The sequence below is a fragment of the Erythrolamprus reginae genome, chromosome 5 (genome assembly GCF_031021105.1).
Source record: "Erythrolamprus reginae isolate rEryReg1 chromosome 5, rEryReg1.hap1, whole genome shotgun sequence".
Classification (NCBI taxonomy): Eukaryota; Metazoa; Chordata; class Lepidosauria; order Squamata; family Dipsadidae; genus Erythrolamprus; species Erythrolamprus reginae.
This window is the reverse complement of record NC_091954.1, coordinates 741,572-764,591: the sequence shown is the minus strand read 5'-3', so window position 1 is coordinate 764,591 and position 23,020 is coordinate 741,572. Positions and strand designations below refer to the sequence as shown.

Genomic DNA, 23,020 nt, shown 5'->3' with positions numbered 1-23,020 from the left:
CGCCATTTTTGAAATCCTTGAAACCATTAAAATTGGGAAATTCTCACACCTTGCTAGGACATCATGTGAGTTTTGCAAAGAACTTAAAGAAGTCTTAATATTAGATATTTTTTTTATTTTTCTGCAAGACAGGACTTGGGAACTGTCTGAGAAAATAAAACTGAATATATTCCTTACACTAGATAAACATGTACAAGAACAGCCCTATGTATATTTTATTCTATGTCCCCTGAGAGCATCTGCACCAAGACAAATTCCTTCTGTGTCCAATCACACTTGGCCAATAAAAATTCTATTCTATTCTATTCTATTCTATTCTATTCTAGGCCTAACTTAATGTAGTCTATCCACTGAATGTGATCTATCAACCCAATGCTACATTATTAGCCAACTATTTTATATTAGCCAATTATTAGCCAACTATTTAAAATTCTCCATATAGGGTAGAACAAAACTGATTTTATTCAAAATTGAAATGGATCCACCCTATCGGGATACCATTACACTATATTACACAAATTAACAAATTAATACGTTTTCACTAGCTACATGTTCCAAATGCTTTGGATTGTCTGATATTAGAATTCCTAATGAAAATGTTAAAGAAATGTAAATTCAGAGCTGCTTTTTCAAGATGTCTCAGTATATTTATGAAGCAAGTAAAACACAGCCAAGTCTTCACCGCGATGGTTCTGTTATGATTTTCAGGCATGCTAAGCACAGCTATACAAAAGCATTGGGAATAGCAGAGGAAAATGTTCTTTTAGGATGTCATAAAATCAATAAAATATTGTCCAAAATAATCTACGTGCAGAATTCTAATATTGATTATAGCGATTTCCTTTCCACTGATTTCAGTCTCTGTTTGGTCAAGACTGGAGATGTTGTTCAAGATATTATTAAAGGAGGGCACCGACAAATTAGTTGGCATTTTTCAACGATGGTGAAGAGAATACGACTAAACCATCAAGGATTTCAGTCCGTTGTTTGTTTGCTTCAATCCAAGGTTAGCAGAGAGGCAGTTTGCTCTAAGGGTTAAGGAGACTCTGCGTCCATCCCATCTTAGCCATGAACTGGGTGACTTTGGGCCAATCGCCAGGAGACAGTGAGTTCTAGTCCCCCCTTAGGCACAAAAGAGCTGGCTAAGTGACTCTGGGCCACTCACTAGGATCGTTGAGCTCTAGTTCTTCATCTATAAAGGTGGTTGAGTGTCTTTGGGTAAATCACGAGGAGACTGTGGATTTTAACTCCATCTTAGCCACAAAAGCTGGCTGGGTGATTTTGGGCCAGTTGCTCACTCTCTCAACGCAACCCACCATAATGTTGAGGGTGGGAAATAGGAGGAGGAAGGTGTATTAGATACATTTGCTACCTTGGGTTAGCTATAGAAATAACAAATACAAACAACTACACTGATACCTCTACCTAAGAACGCTCCTTATAGATAAGAACTGGGTGTTCAAGATTTTTTTGCCTCTTCTCAAGAACCATTTTCCACTTAGAAAACCGATATCCTGAAACTGTAACCAGAAAAGGTGGGGAGAAGCCTCCGTGGTGTCTCTCTAGGAATCTCCTGGGATGAAACAGGGCCGGAAAAGGCAGGGAGAATCCTCTAAGGCAGACCTGAGCAAGGGGCGGCCCACGGGCCACATCCGGCCTGCCCGCTATCTGTGACCGGTCTGCGGAGGTCGGGGTCCGCTCCAGTGCGAGGATGAGAGACCTCACCGCATCTGCCAGGACTCCTCTGGTTCCTGCTTTCCAGGGCAGTGACTGTGGTGCACCATGTTGCCAATTAGGGGTCTGTAGAGTGGGTCTGGTGTTTAGGTCAGGCCAGGGTCTGGGTCTTCCAGTACAGCTTCACCCCAAAATTATTATTATTATTATTATTATTATTATTATTATTATTATTATTATTATTATTATTTAGATTTGTATGCTGCCCCTCTCTGAAGACTCAGGGCGGCTCACAACAACAAAACACAGTACAAATCCAATGATTAAAAAACCATTTAAAACCCTTAATATAAAAGCAGTCATACATCCCAGAAAAACCATACATAAAGCAGAATCAATTTCCCCATGCCTGACGATAGAGGTGGGTTTTAAGGAGTTTGCATATTGGGTAGAACTGAGTTAATTATATTAGTCCGGCCCTCTAACACCAACCCAATTCCTCATGCGGCCCCATGGCAAAATTAATTGCCCACTCCTGCTCTAAGGGACCACTCTAGGAATCTCCTGGGAGGAGACAGGGCCGGAAAAGGTGGGGAGAAGCCTCCGTGGGGCCTCTCTAGGAATCTCCTGGGAGGAAACAGGGCCTCCACCCTCCCTGGGGAAAATGGCTTCTTCTTACAAACTTCTCTACTTAAGAACCTGGTCACGGAACAAATTATGTTTGTAAGTAGAGGCTCCACTGTATTTTAAAATGCCTCTTGCAGCAAAGAAAATGCATCTATCTAAAACATGAAATATTTAAAACCGATGCTTTGGACTTGTCATTCCAAGAAAGCTGCAACAATGCCATTGAGATATAAATATTTGTATTTTGACTCTTTTGCTCTGCTTTTCAAAGCTCAGCCATTTCTTTGGAAATCCCTCCATACTCTGAGACGGAAGCCACCGGGAGAATTCACACCTGAAGGATGGAGAAGCAAAGATGGCAATGGTTCAACTCTAGGCAGCTCTCAAGCCATTCAGCAGGGAAGCAAATAAACTTGGATAAAAAACAAGCAGATTTTTCAGCTGTAAATCATGCTCGGCTCAATTTCATTTCAATGGCATCCTTTAGTGCGCCATTATATACTGCTCAGAAACACATAAAGGAAACACTCCAATAACACATCCTAGATCTGAATGGAATATTCTCATTGAATGTTTCATTTGCACAACTATTCCATTTGCACAACAGCAGGTGAAATTGATGGTCAACCAGTGCTGCTTCCTAAGTGGACAGTTTGATTTCACAGGCGTTTGATTGACGTGGAGCTCTATGGTGTGGTTTAAGGGTTCCCTTTATTGTTTTGCGCCGTGTACATTATACATTACTCAACCATGTTATGATTGTTTTTATTATTCCTTGAATGAGGGTTGAGAAGTAAACCTCCTTGGCACCACCCAACCAGCAATTTCAAAACCCTACTAAGACCCTCTTTGGTGTAACATGGGTTCTTGTACACTTGTGCCTTGTTTGGTGCCTGAGGAATGCATTAGGAATGGACAGACTTTCAGCTCATCGGTTGTAGTTGTATTATTTGGAGAAACATTGATTTTTTTTGACAGTATCTTTAATATCCTAATCCTTAGGAAAGTTCCAATAATCAGAAGAACCAAATCCAATCAAAACCATCTAATAGACTGTGTGTATATTGTTATCATTTGGTTGATGGGGTGCACTAGCAAAGATCAACTTTCTATTTTTGCATGAAATGACACCAAATCTCAAAATGTTCTTTATATTTCCCAAACAAACATTGTTTTTTATATTTCTCAGTCTATCTTGGCATTTCTGCATTATATGATTCAGCAGGGCTGCTTCTCCTGGAAGCCATAAATTCTGCAGCCACACTCACCCTGTTGCAAAGGAAACATTTCAGCTTCGTGTACCAACAAAACCAACAGAGCCCCAAACATAATTGAAGGAAAATGTTACCTCCAGCAGTTAATTTCCAAAATAAATAAACTATTCTGTTTGTGCCTGCTTCGTAATAATGTATTAACTCTGTATGCCACCCAACTTCCAGAATTGCCATCAGTTGAAGCAATATTTTATACCAACTGCAATAACGTTCAGCAGAAAGAGCACAGTGGAGCTTCTCTCGTCTAAATCACGCAGGGAAATATTTGTAAAATCCGCTGAGAAGATGCAGAAATATGTATTGCGTTCAGTGGCAGCTGCATGGAGCACAAGAGCCATTTCTAATTGAAATCCAATGATCAATTCTTAATCAACAATGAAATGATCTGGCAATTAATCTATGGGGCTGAACGATGTTTCCTTCAGGATGTAGTTTTTGCACAACTGCTGCGTAATCAAGACCTGGATAATCTCCTTTTTCACCTCCGTGGTGGTTCAAATGCCCCCCTCTGAGTTTCTCTGCTGATACAACGGCGTGGATTCCTACTACTGTTCTCCACCCTGTCCCATTTCTCCTCCAAGTCGTAAACTGGGAGCTAAAACACCAAAATTGCCCTGGCTGCTGGAAAGGATGCCTGGAACTCTGCTGCTTCTCACTTCCCTCCAAGGCCATTAGGCCGGCTAGATTTGTCCTGCAAAGGTCAAAGCTGAACGCCGTTTCCTGCAAGATTAGGTGGAGTGGGAAAGAAGTGGGCCAGCTTGGTGCCTTTTGCCACATCCACCCATGGTGCTGAGCTGACGAAGCCAACAGGTGAACTTTGGTGAACAATTGGCTTTGTGTCCCCCTTCAGCCTTACTATACATGCACCTGTCATATATTTATTTGGTTGGTTAGTTGGTTTTACCGGGTCTGTTTTCCCCTGCAACCAACAGAGAGCAGGCTGCAGACCTCAGAAAGAAATAAGGTCGAAGCCAGGGCACAAAATGGACTTTAAGCAAACTGTCCAAATACACTGCGCTGTTGTAATCATAGGTTCATAGGCACTGGACTTTGGGATGGAATATTGCTGAAGGGTGACGTTTTAGCCTAATGGGTGCTGAATAAACCTTATTGGAAAGGCAGCAAAGTCCAGGCTGAGTAAGCCAGCTGCAGACCACGTGGAAAATAATTAACTTGATATACAGCATGAAGAAAACCTATAGCTAACTTCCATATAAGGAAATATATGCCTTACTCTCATTCCTTTGCTAATCACCAGCAAACACACAATCCAGGAAAAGGCAAAGAATGGAGCTTCCGTTAATTATCTATAGGGAAGTCACAAGGAGGTTGCCTTATACAGCGCATGAGTGAATGGTAGTTGGGGGAGGGCTTAATGGATGTGGCCTTCGCGGATTGGTTATTCTGTACCACATGTCAGGAAAAGTGAAATACAATAAAAGGAGAGATCTTGATTCAATCGAGGTCGTCTCATTGAGAAAATTCTCTCCATTGCTTCATTTTGATGTGGCAATCATGGCATCCTGTGCCTCCCTAGAGGTCGACCCACTGGGGGAGGGCAGTTTGCCTTCACTGCACAAAGAAATAAAGGCAAGACTCAAAGAACACACCCTAGATCTGAAGGAATGAAATATTCCCATCGAATCCTTTCTTCTGTCCAAAGTTGAATGGGCACCATAGCAAGTGAAATTGACGGTCAGTCAGTGTTGCTTCCTAAGTGGACAGTTTGATTTCACAGATCTTTGATTTACTTGGAGTTCTATTGTGTTGTTTAAGGGTCCCCTTTATCTTTTTGACCAGTGTATATTCAAATCCCAAAGACTTGCTAAAAACAAAAAAAGCCATCTCTTCCTTGCTTTTTGGAAACTCAAGACTATTGGGAATAAACGGGAGTATTACCCCAAGCCTCATTTGGTGTTCGATAGAAGAATCTATAGGGATCCTGTAGAGATCCTTCCCTTCCAAGCAGAAACCTTTTGGGAGCTGTTCAACTATTCGGTGATCACTCTCTAGTTCCATGAAACTGTTGTTGCCAAAAGTTGTTGTTGTTGTTTTTTGTTTACATAATTCATGATTTGTGGTCTGAAAGCTAAGCAACCTTAATGCTCATTGCTTGATTATTTCCACCCTGGACATTAGGGATCAGATTACTCTATTCCACGTCATGCAGGAAGCTATGAAGCCATGAAGGCCGGAATTCCTCCAGAGCCTGACCAAAAGGAAAACATTGTTTAACGTGGGGAGAATAACCACCTTCACCATATGGACGGGATGCAACTTTGACTGCATTTGAAATGTGTTCTGTCGGGCTCTCTGGTAGACTCCTCCCAAAAATTCACAGGTACAAATTTCAGACACACCCACGTTTGAAAATTCAAAACAATGTTCTTTATAATGAAAATTCACTAAAACCAAGCCCTCTTTTGGTATAGCCAAGAGCACTGGTCTCCAAACAAACTGGTAATTTGTACAACTCCCTTATCAGTTCTGTGATACTTAGCTTGCAGCTGTGAGGCAATTCACAGTCCTTCTTCTTTCACAAAGTGAAACACACTTTGCTCTGGTTTAGTTTCAAAGCGGGGAAAAATCAGCACACAAAAGGTCAAAGTCAGCAAAGCAGTCACGAAACACAACGATCAGATAATCCTCCACAATGGCCAAACCCACAGGCTGCTCTTTATAGCAGCCTCACTAATGACCACAGCCCCACCCAACCACAGGTGGCCTCATTTTCTTTGATAATAATCTCTCAGTTGTTGCTGCCTATGCATCGCTCTCCACATGCGTGGCTGTATCATTAACTCTTGTTCCGAATCCAAGGAGGAGCTAGAGAATTGATCTCCTTCTGAGCTGTCTGCCACACTCTCCTCCTCCCTGTCACTCATGTCTTCTTGGTCAGAGGAGCCTTCACCAGCAGATTCCACCGGGGGCAAAACAGGCCTGCAGCATGTGGATGTCTCCCCCACATCCACAGTCCTTGGGGCAGGAGCTGGGCCAGAGCTAACCACAACAAATTGTAGCGAGCCAAATTCAGTTTTGCCCATTGAGATCCCTTTACACATGGGATGTGTGAAGGATGGCCTCCTTCAAAAGTTTCAAATGGACAGTGTGTCCCTTGCACCCTGAAATTATCTGACCAAGGCGGAGAGATTCTGCTGTGGGGGAACATGAGAAGAGAAGCCTGAACTTTCCCTAAGGACTCGGAGGAGTGGATGGAGTTATTGTGCAGGAGACAATTCCTAGAGGTAGGGTCTCCTGCACTGGGCTAGAAGGCCTGTAAGGGCCCTTCCAACTCTAATAACTCTGTCCAAAGTATTCAGAGAAAAAGCAACAAGGAGACTCCATAAAGGACCATCTTCCTCCTTCAAAACACATCCCAAGGTTGTGCGGAATGGTGTTTTCTGAGTTAAACACTATTTTGAAGGTCCATAACTTGCCTTGGAGGCTCTTGAGAAACACATCCATTAGAAGGTTGATGAGTTAGACAGATCTCCTGGTCACCAATCTGTGGATCAAAGCAGGAGAGCACATCTTTCTTTGAATAAGCCACTGACTCTCCCCGAGAAGACACACGTCCTTCTCTCTTTCCTTTGAATGTCCTCTGAATGTGTCAAAATGTAGAAATTCCATTAAGGCAACTGCCTAGCAAAAGAATCACCAAACCAAACCATTACCTGATATCACAATAAAAAAATAATAATATTATCCTTAATAATATCCGTTGGCTGGTGCCAGAAGATTGCACAGGTTGACTACAAACAATGACACAACAAAGTAGCAACAAGGGTGCATTGGAATCTCTACCAAAAAAAGTCGAGGGGGGGGGGCTCAAAAAACAGACAAGGAATAGAAAATAAAGATGAACTTTGGGACCTTAGAATAAAAAGAGACAGGCACCTGTCACCTAATGCCCCAAGGCCTCACTATTTTTGATAAGAACAACAGAACAAGTTCCGGATAGTGGACAATGCAGTACCTGGAGAAAATTGCAGAATATAAATAATATAAATAAAAGTGCAACTAGAAACAGAATGGTGGTGGCAAAAGAAAGCAAAGGCAGTCCCATGAGTCCCAGGTGTCTGGAGCGTCCCATGAACACTGTCCGCATTTGACCAAATCCCCACCTGTCAATTGCAAAAGTTGCCTTCACCTGAAGCAGCTGCCATCCTGCAACAAACACCTGGGACAACATCAAATGCCCACACCTGCCTGGCTCAGGCATGGATAAAAATGCCAGACCCAACCTAAACATCTGGCTGACTGTGTGGCTAATAATAATAATAATAATAATAATAATAATAATAATAATAATAATAATAATAATACCACATTTGGAAGAGAAAGGAAAGAAAACCCATGTGCCCTAAATATTTCCTTCTTTCCTTCCCTCCCTTTCCCTCCCTCCCTCCGTTCTTTCTTTTGTTTCCTTCTTTCTCTCTCTCTCCCTTCCTCCCTTCCTCCCCTTCTCTCTCATTTAATCTCCTATTCTATTTAATCTGCTGTTAATGATAATGCAGAAACTCTCTCCTTCCTTCCTTCCTTCCTTCCTTCCTTCCTTCCTTCCTTCCTTCCTTCCTTCCTTCTTTCCTTCCTTCCTCCCTTCCCTCCCTATTCTATTTAATCTGCTGTTAATGATAATGTAGAAACTCTCTCCTTCCTTCCTTCCTTCCTTCCTTCCTTCCCTCCCTCCCTCCCTCCCTATTCTATTTAATCTGCTGTTAATGATAATGTAGAAACTCTCTCCTTCCTTCCTTCCTTCCTTCCTTCCCTCCCTCCCTCCCTCCCTCTTCTATTTAATCTCCTGTTAATGATAACATGGAAACTCTCCTGTCTTCAAAGGAGGCCACACTCTGATGAATTTGCAGTTCTCTGTGTTGCTTGCTAAAGCCGGGGTGGGGGGTGGGGAAGGAGAGAAACCCATCATGGAGAGAGGGGCCTTCTTCGCACAGCCCCAACAAAGACTCACTTGCAGACGGAGTCCTTCATCCCCTCTGGTCCTGGCAGGCCACTCTTCCTTGGGGGAAAGAAGGGGAACTGACCGGAGGGGCATAAGAGGTTCCGGGCAGTTCCTAATGTCAAAGGACCACCCCCTCCTGGCTGGCCGAGGGTAGAAAACCTCCGGGGGTCCTGCCAATCTTAAGAAACGGATCTGCCTTTGGTGAGAACCGGACCCAGCCGTGATTGGCAGGCCCAGTCTGTCCTTTGAATGTCGCCCCACCTGCTTCCTGGTGGCTCAAAGCATCTTTAAAAAATTAGAGCCCTGGTTTCTCCACCGAAGGGGCTTTTGCGGGCGGGGAAGGCGGAAGGGGTGTGGGTGGGCCGGAGGAGGGAAAGCTTTGGCGCACACCAGCCGGTGGGGGGAGGGGCTTCATCCTCTAAAGCAACAGCATCTGGGGGGGGCTCCCCTTGCTCAGTCAGATAAAGGGAGCCCCCTCCTCAAGGAGCCTCTTCCGCGAAAGAGGGTAGGGGTCGAATTCTCTAAGGGGATGAATCCACTAAGACCTCTGCAAGGCTAGTTTGCTGCTTCTGCCTCCCTTTCCTCACCCCCCCTCGCCCCCCCCCAGCTCTCCATCCCAGGCTGGGAAGGAGCAGCCTTACAGCTGTGGACGAGAGAAGGGAAAGGCTGGGAGGGACAGAGCGGCTGAGCCCACCGAAGGGGGGGAATCACCTTGGGTGGCAATAGCCCCCCCTTGGATTGGCCTCTTGCAATAGGAGACCCCCAGCTTCTCTCTCACAAATGTCCCCACTAAGGAAGGGAGGGTGAGAAATACGGGGGAGGGGGTTAATATGGAATTTCACCCTCTCCCCAACTCTCATTGGAACAGGGGGGGGGGGCAGCCGTGTGTGTGTCCTGCATAACCTTCACAAGGTCTTGGAGCTTCGGTTCCCCTTTCTTTTCGGATAAAAGAGGGGGGCAGAGTGAACTGGACATGGGCAGCACTGCTGATCCCCTCAGCCTTTGGGGACCTCTCCCCATCTATTCACAAGAAGGCTCCATTTACACCCCCCACCCCCCGGCAAGAAGAGGAAACGGGACCACCCAGAACTGTCCCACATATCTATCAACAGTGGTGTGCAGGGCTCAGGTTTCCATGTGCAAGAAGTGGCCCTCTCCTGGATCTAAGACCAAAGCTTAGCAGGGAGGGGGGGAAGGAGATGAAGGGAGGGAGGGAGGGAGGGAGGGAGGAAGGGAGGAAGGAAAGAAGGGAGGGAGGGAGGGAGGGAGGGAGGGAGGAAGGAAGGAAGGAAGGAAGGAAGGAAGGAAGGAAGGAAGGAAGGAAGGAAGGAAGGAAGGAAGGAAGGAAGGAAGAAGGAAACCTTTTGGGAAAGCTAAGGAGAACAGGCACACCTCTGATTCAAACGCTCTTCTCCACCTCTTCCTTCAACTTCTTCTCCAGAGCTACCAGAGCATGAAGGCCACTCTCCCTTGTCCAAACAAAGCCATCGCATTCTCCCATCCTAACAAACCAGTCCAAGGATCAACCCCAAGGTCCAAAGAAGCCCACCTCACCGGCATCTCTTCCCTGGCTTCAATCTTGGGGTTTCACCCCCTTGTACCCAACACAGAACACAATCTCAACCATCCATGTCTGGGTCTTCCTTTGTGAAGGAAGACCCCCTTAGATGACCCCCCATGAAGGCTTCCTCTCCCTCTCCCACTGGAGCCACAGAAGGAACTCCCCAAGACCCTCCTTGCTTTGACATCCAACCCTCCCAACTCCATCTGGGCCTCCCACCTCCCGAGGACCCTTCTGCCCAATCCAAAGCAACAGAGAAGCCCCCCAACAAGAAGAGGACCAAATTCCCCTTGCACTCATGGTATTTGGGGCTGGAGTTGGTCTTCGGCATGGTGGTGGTGGCCCCCAACCCTCCCAACTCCAAGCCGGCCTCCCCCCTCCCAAGCAAGGCTGGCCGCCCCCTGGGGAAGGACCCTTCCGGCCCAATCCAGAGCAACAGAGGAACCCCAACCCCCCTCCCAACAAGAAGAGGAGCCAAGTCCCCTGGCACTCACGGTATTTGGGGCTGGCGGGGGTCTCCGGCGTGGAAGTGGCGGCGGCGGTGGTGGTGGCGGCCTCTTGGAAGGGCGAGAGGGTCCAGGAGGGCGCCGAGTCCTGCAGGTAGGTCTTGTAGGAGGCGGTGGGGAGCGGCGCGGAGGGCCCGGGGGGGCTGGTGGGGCTGAAGGGCAGCGGCGGGGGCGTCCAGGTGTGGCGCGGCGTGGTGGAGCGGGCCGGGCCGGGCCGGGCGGGGGCGCGGGTGGGTGGGAAGCGTCCGGGCGGCCGGGCCATGGTGGTGAGCCGCGTGCTGATGCGGTTGGGCGTCCGGGAAGCCGGGGCGGCGTCGGTGCCGGGCTGGGCGGTGAGCGGGGCGCCCTTAGGCGGGGCGGTGGGCTGCTTGGAGAGGAAGAAGGGGTCCTGCTCGCGCCCCTTGGAGTCCATCAGCTCGGTGGGCACGTACTCCGCCCCGGAGCCCACCACGATCCACTTGAGCAGCATCAGGCTCAGCCCCAGGCCCACGAAGCCGATCAAGAGCGGCACCACGCACAGCCACGTCTGCTGCCGGTTCCACACCAGGCAGTCGCCGCAGCGCAGCTCCCGGCCCGCCGCCCCCGCCCCCGCCCCCTCGGGCCCCCCATCGGCCGCCGCAGGGACCCCGCCCGCCCCCGCCTCGGCAGCGCCTGCGGGCCCCGGCGCCACGGCCGCCCCTTCGCTCATCCTGCGCGGCGCCCGGCTAGCCCTCCCGCGGGGCCAGGCGGCGGCATGGGAGGCGGGCGGGGCGCAGGCGGCGGGGCCGGGCAGGGGCAGGCGGCCCCCTCCCGCCCAAGAGCTCGGCCAGCAGCGCGACACCCGCTACAGCCCCGCGCATCCACCCGGCCGCTGCTGAATCAGCTGGAACGCGCGCGGCTCTCCCCCCCCCCTCCCGCCACTCCCGGATTCCTGGGTCCCTTCCTTCCCCCCCCCGCCAGAGAAAAAATAAGAAGAATTTTTTAAAAATAGGGAAAATCCCCGCAAAAAATCCTTGGAGGGGAAAAAGCCCCCGAGCGATGCGCGCCTTTCCGACTGCGAAGGTCCCGCTGGAAGAGGTCCCTTGTTTCTTCCTCCTTCGCAGAAGCCGAGACCGGCGATCAGCAGCCCTTTCCCCGAGGAAGGCGGCGGGCGGCGGGCAGGAAACGCCGCTCTGGCTTCGGCGCTCGCAGGCGGCTTCTCCGGTCCCCGGAGGCGGCGCTGGGCTGCCGCGGTGGCCACATCTGCCCCGGCTGCCTGCCGCCAGCCCCCGTTTCCCCGAAAGCGACGCAGAGGCTCTCGCTATTCGCACGCAGCCCGCTCGCCGGTCCTCGCACAGCGGGGCGAGAGGCAGCCCGAGGCGGGAGCCCGCAGGGGAAGCCCGGCCAGCCGCCCCGGGAGCGCTGGGCAAGAGCCGGCGGCCGCCCCCGGCATCGCCTCCTCCTCTGGCCAAAGCCCAGCCCGAAGCCAAAAATAAAGCGGGGCGGAGGGCAGAGAGAGACGCGGGTTTTGGCCTCCTGACAAACCGCGGCGTGCCCAACCGAGCGCGGGCTGGAGTGGAAAGGGGGGGGAGGGGGGGCAGCAGGTTTTAAAAATCCAAAAAAAATTCCCCAGCCGAGAAGACCAGCACCCAGGCGAGCTGACAGCTGCCGAGGGGAGGGGGCCGGACACGCGCCCGCGCCTTCCCACGCGCCCCCCACGCGCGCACACGGGGACTGGAAAGCCTTCCACCAGGGCCGGGATGCCCGGATTTGATTTCTTCTTCTTCTGTCAAAGGCGGCTGTGTCTTCCTGCCGCGGGAAGGAAGGAAGGAAGGAAGGAAGGAAGGAGAGGCGGGGGGGAAGAGGGAGGGGACGTGGATGCCTGGAAGCGCCCCCCCTTCCCTTCCCACCTGGGTCCAAGGAGGAGCGCTGCGGGGACGGCGCGCCTCCCCTCCCTGGCGAAGCCAGAAGTCCCTCCCGGGCAGGAGATCCGGGGATGGGGGGCTCCGGGGGTGGGTGGGGTTCGCCTTCCCCAGCCCGGGAGTCCGGGCGGCACTCCTGCGTCGGCAGGGCAGAAAGCACAGCGCGCGCGCCCGCTCGCCCGGGAATGCGCGGCTCTCCGCGCACGGCACCGCGCTTGGGCAGGCGCGCCCGCGCGCAAGGGAGGAGGGCCGCCTGGAAAAGAAGGGGAGTGGGGCCGAGTGGGTGGGCCGGCAGCTGGTCTTTCGGCGTGGGGTCCCTGCTGCAGCCGGCCGCCTTCTCCAACGCCATTGCGCGCGTTCGGTGCTGCGGATGGAGCTCTCCCGAAAAAGGCAGAAGAGCGAAAGGAGGTGGACTTGGCCGGTTTCGGGCGCGAGTCTTTGGGGACTTTTTCTCCGCCGTTCCAGACCCCGGTGCCGTCTTCTGGCGGAGCGCTGCCCGCGGGGATAGCCGCCTTTCTTCTTCCTCCTCCTCCTCCTCCTCTCGCACCTCTGCGGAGTAAACTGGGACCAAAGCGCCGAGCGGATTGCGCGCCCTGCTCCGGGCCGGTGTCTGTTGGAGGAGCTCCGCGTGGCTCCGAGGGGAGACTTCAGCCCGGCTCGCTTCCTGGGCTGGAGGCAGGATGCTGGAGACGTCGCCCAACCTGCGCCTAGTTCGGGTGGAAGCCGAGATCTGGTCTATTTCTTGTTCTTCTCTCCGCGCTGCGATGGGAATCGGAACCGTCCCAAAATATCGTGGGTGACGCTGGGTCCAGCGAGGCTGGCTCTCCGTTGACCTCTCCTTTCAATGCACACGGAATTAATTCCATCGATCAGCCAATTAATCCCCTGGTGGATGTCGCTTTTTGGAACCTCTGGGCAGGCGAGGGAAAACGCGAAAGAAGAAGAGAGTAATAAAAAACGATGGACTGACAAAATAAAAAGGCGCAAAAGGATGGATGGAGGGGACTCTTCTCCTCGGCGAAGTAGCGTTTCAGTAACCAGCGGAGAAAGGAAGGCGGTCTTGACCAACTGCGCCTGGAGGCGATCAGCAACGCACAGTTATTGGGGAGTAACAAGATCTCCCATCGGGTCTTGGGAGCCCAGCGTGGCTGGTGGTTGGAGGGAGAAGGAGCTTTTTTTGGGGGGGGGATTCTTGGTTGGCTAAAACTTTGGAGAAGAGTCCATCGGTGGGACAACGTCGATGTTGTAAACAATCCTGAGCCCGACTCCTCGGGAGTGGGCGGCATAGACATTCAATTACATAAATGATGGCAAACCTTAAACAACAGGGTTGGGAGGGACCTTGGAGGTCTTCTAGTCCAACCCCGTTTAGGCAGGAAACCCTACACCACATCAGACAGGTGGTTATCCAACATCTGCTTAAACACTTCCAGTGTTGGAGCACTCACAATTTCTGGTGGCAAGTTGTTCCACTGATTAATTGTTCTGTCAGGAAGTTCCTCCTTGGTTCTAAGTTGCTTCTCTCCTTTAGTTTCCACCCATTGCTTCTTGTTCTACCCTCAGGAGCTTTGGAGAATAGCTTGACCCCTTCTTCTTTGTGGCAACCCCTGAGATATTGGAAGGCTGCTATCCTGTCTCCCCTGGTCCTTCTTTTCATTAAACCAGCCATGCCCAGTTCTTGCAACCGTTCTTCCTATGTTTTAGCCTCCAGTCCCCTGATCCTCTTTGTTGCTCTTCCCTGCACTTTTTCTAGAGTCTCAACATCCTTTTTGCATCCTGGGGGCCAAAACTGAATGCAGCATTCCAAGTGTGGCCTCACCAAGGCCTTATAACGTGGTATTAACCCTTCACGTGATCTTGATTCTCTCCCTCCATTGATGCATCCTGGAACTGTGTTGGCTTTTTTGGCAGCTGCTGCACACGGCTGGCTCACATTTCAATGCTCCGAAGGCCAGAGGAGTTGCAGAGTAAAAGATATCAGCCTACAGCGTTAGCCTCTTTGAGGTGTGATGTCACTTCCAGGCAGTATAAAGGCAAAGGATTGTGGGAAATGGGGTTGTTGTTCAATGGAAGAGATGTGAGGCTGGGGGGATGAAGAAACATAGAAGACGGACGGCAGAAAAAGACCTCCTGGTTCATCCAGTCTGCCCTTATACTATTTCCTGTATTTTATCTTAGGATGAATCTATGTTTATCCCAGGCATGTTTACATTCAGTTACTGTGGATTGACCAACCACATCTGCTGGAAGTTTGTTCCAAGCATCTACTCCTCTTGCTTCTGATTGAAGAAGGCTAAAAAATCATGATTTCTGCTTCAATAAAAGACATTCTTTGTTGGATTCTGTGCTGGGATGCTTTCAGTGAGCAAATGCATATGCTTAAGTCAGTGTTTCCCAACCTTGGCAACTTGAAGATATTTGGACTTCAACTCCCAGAATTCCCCAGCCAGCGAATGCTGACTGGGGAATTCTGGGACTTGAAGTCCAGATATCTTCAAGTTGCCAAGGTTGGGAAACAATGGCTTAAGTAATGAATGGACTTTACCTAAGGGATTCAGACAAGGCCGAGTTTTTGGTGCTCTTCCCAGATATAGGTGAGAGCTAGCTCTAAAGAGGAAAATAACTTCTGTGCCATTTGAAAAACCCTACATACAACTCCATCACGATCCTCCTACCCTCCACCCAAACAGCTACCCAACAAACATATAAAATAACATTATGAATCATTGATAAAAGGATGAACAAATTCAATATGGCAAAATTTAAACTCTTAACTTAAATTTAGAAACCCAAAACTTTCATCTATACTGATAGTAAAGATCTTAAAAGCTCTACAGTAATCGGGTCAACACATAAATTGACATTATTAACGACATCTGATAAATTTATAGATATGAATTTATCTCCTTTCTTTCTTTTATTTTTAATTTTTCCTCTTCTCTTTCCCCTTTTCCTTCCTTCTCTTTCTCTTTTTAGCTTTATATCCTTTTATATATGTAAGCGTGTATTTTGATGTATAACTGTACACTCTAAATTCATGTACATTTGTACCAATATCCACGTAGTCCTTTTGCTTTATGTTTCCCCTCCCAGATTTATCTTCAATAAAGATGATTTTTTTAAAAAACCTGCATTTCATTATGTGTTCTTGTATTCAATAAAGAATTGGGTTTTATCATAAAATAAGTGATTTCTGAGTTGGGGCCTCGGCACAGAACAGTAAGTAGCAACACCTGCCTAGCTCTATTGTGCTCTACTGTGGCTACTCAGGGTTGTGAAAGTTGTGCCTTAAAAAAGCAAGACAGGGAGAGACTCCATTTGATGGCGATGCTGGAGGAGACAGCAAAGGTAACTAACAAGGAAGCATTCGAGCAGATGAGACCAGCACCTGTCACTGGAAAGCGAAATCACCAAACGGTGTCTCACTCCCTTTGGCCACGTCAGGCAGGGAAACGCGCTGGAGAAAGCAATTATGTTGGGAAGAGTTGGTGACCAAAGGAAACCAGACAGTCAAGGAACATGTTTGCCTGGACACCATCAAAGCTGTCACCAGCCAGAGCATTAGAACAACTCAGAGCACTGCAAGATGGGAAGCTAGGGAGGGAGTTGGCTCACAGGAGCAGCAAGAGTCGGACCGGACTGAATGGATATAGAAACACAGAAGATTGACAGCAGAAAAAGACCCCCTGGTCCATCTCGTATGCCCTGATACTATTTCCTGTATTTTATCTTAGGATGGATCTGTGTTTATTCCAGGCAGGTTTAAATTCAGTGACTGTGGATTTACCAACCACGTCTGCTGGGAGTTTGTTCCAAGCATCTACTACTCTTTCAGTCAAATAATAATTCAGAAACATAGAAACACAGAAGATTGACGGCAGAAAAAGACCTCCTGATCCATCTTGTCTGCCCTGATACTACCGTGTTTCCCCAAAAGTAAGACAGTGTCTTACTTTCTTTTTACCCCCAAAAGCCCCACTACGTCTTACTTTCGGGGTATGTCTTACATTGGAAAAAAATTGAAAGGGTCGCGTTCCCGAAGGCATCTCCCCAGAGTCCAGAAGGGCAGCCGCGGGACAGGAGCCTCGTGAGCCCTTTTCCAAGTTCAACCTCAGGGCTCCAAGCGGCGTGCACGCGTGGAGCCACAGACGCGTGTCGGGGAAGCGTGTGTCTGGAGGGGAGGAGCCGCTCTGCGCAGTTGGGCAGCCCCACCTGCCTGCCGGAAAGGAGGCGGGCGAAGGAGGGCGCAGCTCCGGCCGCTCGCCTCAGAGCTGGTCGGCCTCGCTGGCCGCTTGCAGCCGAGCCTCGGCAGGACTCGGTTGCTGGGACGAGCGCCTTCGCTGCAAGCCGCCGCCCGCTCGGCTCGCTTCGGACCAGCGCCGTCCTTCGCTTTGCCAAGCCGAGGAAGAGGCGGTGGCGCCGTGGCGAGGCGAAGGTGAGGGGCGCGCGGGGAGCTTGAAAGCGACGTCATCGGGCTCCCCCCCCCCGGCAATACCCCCGTGTTTCCCCGAAAGTAAGACATATGCCTTACTTTCGGGGTACGGCTTATATTAGCCGACCCCCCTGAAACCCCCGATACGTCTTACAATCGGGGGTGTCTTACTATCGGGGAAACAGGGTATTTCCTGTATTTTATTTTAGGATGGATCTATGTTTATCCCAGGCATATTTCAATTCAGTTCCTGTGGATTGACCAACCATGTCTGCTGGGAGTTTGTTCCAAGCATCTACGACTCTTTCAGTCAAATAATATTTTCTCACGTGGCTTCTGGTCTTTTCCCCAACTGACCTCAGATTGTGCCCCCTTGTTCTTGTGTTCACTTTCCTAGGTTGAGGGTTTGACCCTTTCCTTCTCTTTGTTTATTGTTATCTAACAGGCCTTCTGTGTCCAAGATGTTGTCCTGCTTCTGGTGGTGTTATTAATTATCATCATGCAATACTGCATTCTAACCACTGAGCTGTGGTGGTACAGTGGTTAGAATGGGGTATTGCAGGCTAATTCTGTTGACTGATGGCTTCCTGCAGTTTAGGCAGTTCGATCCTGACCCCCTCAAGGTTGACTCAGCCTTCCGTCCTTCCGAGGGGGGTCAAATGAAGACCCAGATTGTTGGGAGCAAGAGGCTGACTCTGTAAATTGCTCAGAGAGGGCTTTAAAAGCACTGTGAAGCGGCATATAAGTCTAAGGGCTATTGCTATTATTTAAATAATGCCATAGTATTTGTCTTGAGTTCAGCAACTCGATCCTCAAAGATCAGATGGCTTGCCTTGCAATCAACATGTACATATTTGGCATGCTTTGTTTAATTTTGTTTTCCCCAATTTTGAGCAAAAATGTGACATGTTGAAGGGAAAGAACTGTTCATACATACATACATACATACATACATACATACATACATACATATATATATGTCACATGTTTAAGCTGAATTTGAAAATTAAGGGAGACTAGGATAGATCTATTTCGGCCTTATTTTGGCCTCATCAGCTCTATCTCTGCCTTACAAGACAAAGGTTGCAGGTTCAAGTCCCAGTGGGTATGGCTAGCTGATGAGGCCAAAATGAGGCCGAAATAGATCTATCCTAGTCTCCCTTAATTTTCAAATTCAGCTTAAACATGTGACACATACAGATAGAATTGTCGGCTATCAATAAAATTAACTGCCTTGGAAATGGCCCTGGGTTGGGCCGAGAGGCAAAAAAGGAGCTGTGATGTTCCTTCAATATACCAGGGTGATTCAACACAAAATGTAACCCTTCCCTGGTACAGAGCTGAAGGGATTGGATACTGTAGCCTAGAGGATAATTCTCTGCCTTACAAGGCAAAGGTTGCAGGTTCAAGTCCCAGTGGGTATGGCTAGCTGATGAGGCCAAAATGAGGCCGAAATAGATCTATCCTAGTCTCCCTTAATTTTCAAATTCAGCTTAAACATGTGACATATATATATATATATTCGTAGATTTTCACAGGTATATGTAGGTAGATTGTTCTGAGTTCGGGTTTTGCCCCGTGTAATATTTTGAGTGTCTATGCGACGTTTCGGTGAAATCACATTCACCATCATCAGGCTGAAGTTGTAAGCTTCGTGCTGCTGTAAATATAGTTTATATATAGAATATATACTATAGAATATATACAATATTCAAAGCAGCACGAAGCTAACAACTTCAGCCTGATGATGGTGAATGTGATTTCACCAACATGTCGCACAGACCCTCAAAATATTACACGGGGTAAAACCCAAACTCAGAACTATCTACATATATGTATGTATGTATGTATGTATGTATGTATGTATGTATGTATGTATGTATCAAATATTTTTGCTCAATTTTTAAAATTAAGGGTCTATATACAGTGATCCCCCGGTTATTGCGTTCCCGACCATTGCGAACAGGCTAATTTGCGATTTTTCAACCCAGAAGTCAAAACACCATCTGCGCATGCGTGCCTTTTTTTCTATGGGCACGCATGCGTAGATGGCGCCGGGCAGATCAGCTGCTGGGCGGCTTCCCTGGGTCTTCCCCCTCTTGCTGGCGGGAGGGCGAGCGGCGGGCATCAGCGAGGAGTTTCCCCACCGCCCACGCAAACTCCTCGCTGCCGCTCGCCCGCCCTTCGCCCGCCCACGGCGTTCGCTCCCCCTCTTGCTGGCAGGAGGGCGAGAAGCCCTCCCCAGCACCCGCTCGCCCGCCCTTCGCCGCTCGCCCGCCCTTCGCCCTGGCCCGGAGCAGCCGACAGAGGGACGGATGATCCATCGCCGCTTCTTCCCAGCAGAGAAATTCCAGCCCCCACCTGGTCCCGCCCGATCCTCCTCCCTGAGGCAGCTCGCCCTCCCATGGCCGCTTCCTCCACCCTCCATCGCAAGCCCTCACCACCGCAGCCAACGCGCGCTGCGATCTTCAAGCCCGGCTCCTCTCGGCCCAGCATCCCGGGCCAAGCGGCTGCCTTCCGTCACTGAGCCTGGCTCGCCCGGAAGATCGTAGCGCGCGTTGGCTGCAGCGGCGGAGATGTTGCTGCCGGCTTGGCTTCCCTCGCCAGTGCAGCCAACGTGCGCTACGATCTTCCGGGCGAGCCAGGCTCAGTGACGGAAGGCAGCCGCTTGGCCCGGGATGCTGGGCCGAAAGGAGCCGGGCTTGATCCGCTGAGCCTGGCTGGCCCGGAAGATGGCAGCGCGTGTTGCCTGCGCCGGTGAGGGAAGCCAAGCCGGCCAGGCTCAGCGGATCAAGCCCGGCTCCTCTCGGCCCAGCATCCCGGGCCAAGCGGCTGCCTTCTGTCACTGAGCCTGGCTCGCCCGGAAGATCGTAGCGCACGTTGGCTGCACTGGCGAGGGAAGCCAAGCCGGCAGCAACGTCGCCGCCAGCATGGGCGGCTTGCCAGCACCCCCCGGTCCCCCAACCCGAGTTTGGGGGGCTGCTAGGAAGCCGCGCATGCCGGCGGCGATGTTTTAAAACAGCCGCGCCGCTTTCCAATGAGTCCCGAAGACAAACGTCAAACTTCCGCGTTTGTCTTCGGGACTCATTGGAAAGCGGCGCGGCTGTCCGGGGGGGGGGTGCTGGCAAGCTGCCCATGCCGACGGCGACGTTTTAAAACAGGAACCCCAATCTTCGGCTCCTCGCTAGCGCTGCGGGAGTAAAAACACCATCTGCGCATGCGCAGATGGTGTTTTTACTTCCGCAGCGCTACTTCGCGAAAACCCGCTCGTTGCGAGGGTCCTAGAACGGAACCCTCGCAATGATCGGGGGATCACTGTATATGTTTTTTATGTCGGATCACCCTGGTATATTGAAGGAACGTCACAGCTCCTTTTTGCCTCTAGGCCCAACCCAGGGCCATTTCAAGGCAGTTAATTTATTCATAGCCAACAAACTATATTCTGTATGTAAATATATATATATTTGTGTGTGTGTGTGTGTGTATACGTATGTACACGTATACGTATATATCTTTTCTGTCAAAGCCTGCAAGGCAAAGGCTGCAAGTTCAAATCCCAGTGAGAGGGTATGACTACCTGATGAGGCCAGAACAAGGCTGAAATAGATCTATCCTAGTCGCCCTTAATTTTAAATTCAGCATAAACATATACACCGTATATACTCGAGTATAAGTCGAGAGTTTCATCACAAAAAATGTGCTGAAAAATCCAACCTCGACTGATTCTAGAGTCACAGACTTTCACTGACCTGAAAACTGCCCCAAATCTCCACAGTTCAGTCCAGCTGGCAACCCACCCACCCTCAGCTGCCTGATTGGCAGCAGGCTGAACCAATCCCAGCTCCTCCTCTACAGGAAACACTGGGGGAAGGGGCGGGAGGGTTAAAGAGACTTTCAAGGAGCCATGGCCTTCTCTTCTGATCAAGCCAGCAACAATATTTTACAAGTAAATAAAATGTACAAGTAAAAAATGTAAGTTACCCATTTAAATTTGATTGATTTTTAGTAACAGGTTATTTTGTAAGGAAATGTTGCTTCAAGTGGGGAGAACTCTGTGTCATTAAACTTTTTCTTCCAACCTTGGCAACTTGAAGATATTTGGACTTCAACTCCCAGAATTCCCCAGCCAATGAATGCCCAGTGAATGCTGGCTGGGGAATTCTGGGAGTTGAAGTCCAGATATTTTCAAGTTCCCAAGGTTGAGAAACACTGAATGCTGATTTGTTTAAACAAAGGTCGGGATAATATAAGAGTATGAATGTTGTCATTAATCATTTGTTCTACATAATTAATATGAATAGATTTACCCTTTTTTTTAGAGTATGGTTTCTCCTTATGCAAGATAAATATCACGTAGAAGAAAGATTTTAGAATTAATGATGGAATAACCCCCAATTGTTATTTACTGATCTATTGAGATAGTAGTGATTTTAACTTATGAAGTACGTTTTAAATGGAAAATCTGAATATGTATCAAATGGAAGTTTGATTTAAGCCATTGTTTTGGAAGAATATATGAAACCCCAATTATTAAGAAAATTATAATGATATTGGAATGAAGATTAAGATAACAGGTTTTAAGATTAAGATAACATTCCTAAAGATATTTTAAGAGGTTTTTGGAATTTTAAAAAAGAAAGATTTTGGAAGGGGAGGAAGAAAGGTGCAAGAAATGAAAAACACTTTGGAAGGAAAAGTTTCATAATAATAATAATAACAACAACAACAGAGTTGGAAGGGACCTTGGAGGTCTTCTAGTCCAACCGCTTGCCTAGTCAGGAGGAAACCCTACACTACTTCAGACAAATGGGTATCCAACATCTTCTTAAAAACTTCCAGTGTTGGAGCACTCACAACTTCTGGTGGCAGGCTGTTCCACAGATTCATTGTTCTAACTGTCAGGAATTTTCTCCAGCCAGCTACCTGAGGCCTGCCGGAAAAGTCAGGTCTTTACCGCTTTTGGGAAGGTCGGAAGGGTGGGGGCAGTCCAGCTCTCAGGAGGCAGCTGGTTCCAAAGAGATGGAGCAGCCACAGAGAAGGCCCCCCACCCGTGAACCCGCCAGCCGATACTGTTTAGCTGACGGGACCGAAGAAGACCAACTCTGTGGGACCTTATTGGTCGCTGGGAGGTATGTGGTAGAGGGAGGTCTTGAAGATAGTCTGCCCCTAAGCTATATGCGCTCAGTATAAGAAATAATAATAATTATTATTATTATTTATTAGATTTGTATGCCGCCCCTCTCCGAAGACTCACTTAAAGACTTAACAAAGGCTTCTTCCTTTTTCCCTTTGCTCAACCCACCAGCCATTCACAATAATCAGCTGTGTGATTTTTTTCGGAAAAAAACTCTTACAAGCCCCCTCCCCCTTTTAAAAACCCCATTCCCTCCCCCTCACTGGCGTTTCCCCGCAGTTCCCCACCCGAGCATAAATCCTCGCTCGTTTTCCAAAGCTGGTATGGCCAAGGCCACCACGAGGCAGCAGGTGCGAAAGGCGAGTGGATTCCAAGCGAGACTTCTGGTGCCATGTTCAAGATGCGGGTGGGCCATTTGGCCGTTGAGCAGGCTGCCCGTTAACATTATGTCAGGCTGGTACAGGTGGCGCCGAATGAGTGACAGTTCATGTCGGGCCCAGGAGGGAGGCCTGCCATGGAAGGCCCCCAAATCAAGGCAGGATGTCAGTTGGGCAGCCGATCAAATGGAGGTTGGGAAACATAGAAGGGGGGGGAGAGAAGGGGGTGCTCCCTCCCTCCCTCCCTCTCTTTCTCTCTCTCTCTTCTTTCCTCCTCTCGGCCTCACTCTCCCCCAAACGGCCTGCGCTGAACGTAGCCCTTTGTGTGCTGAAGCCAGGCCAGGAATGCAGCCCATCTGTATGGGTGGGTGGGTGGGGGGCTTCACTTGCCAGAAATAATGACAGGAGCAAGGGACATGAAGAGGCAGCCGTCACAATTCAGACTCGGATCCCTCGTCCAGAATGCTCCTTTGAAGGGTAAATTACTCTGCCGACAGTGGAACAAAGGAGCAAGTCTCCTCATAGCTGGGAAGTGGGAAACAGATACCTCTCTCTTCTTCTTCTCCTCCTTCTTCTCTTTCTTCTTCTTTTTTCCTCC

General features: G+C 49.4%; 1 protein-coding gene across 3 annotated transcripts in view; it reads right to left on the bottom strand.

Annotated features, from left to right (window-relative positions):
• The window catches only part of NRG3 (neuregulin 3), a 698,544-nt gene that overhangs the window by 368,337 nt on the left and 307,187 nt on the right, over positions 1-23,020 (bottom strand). Inside the window, exon 1 of one of the 3 annotated variants that reach the window (XM_070751910.1) lies at positions 10,588-11,287. The exons of the other annotated variants lie outside the window; for them this stretch is intronic. Within the exon in view, the coding sequence (XP_070608011.1) occupies positions 10,588-11,287 (700 nt within the window). Of the gene's footprint in view, positions 1-10,587; positions 11,288-23,020 lie in introns of those variants that run through there. 3 annotated transcript variants of the gene reach the window in all.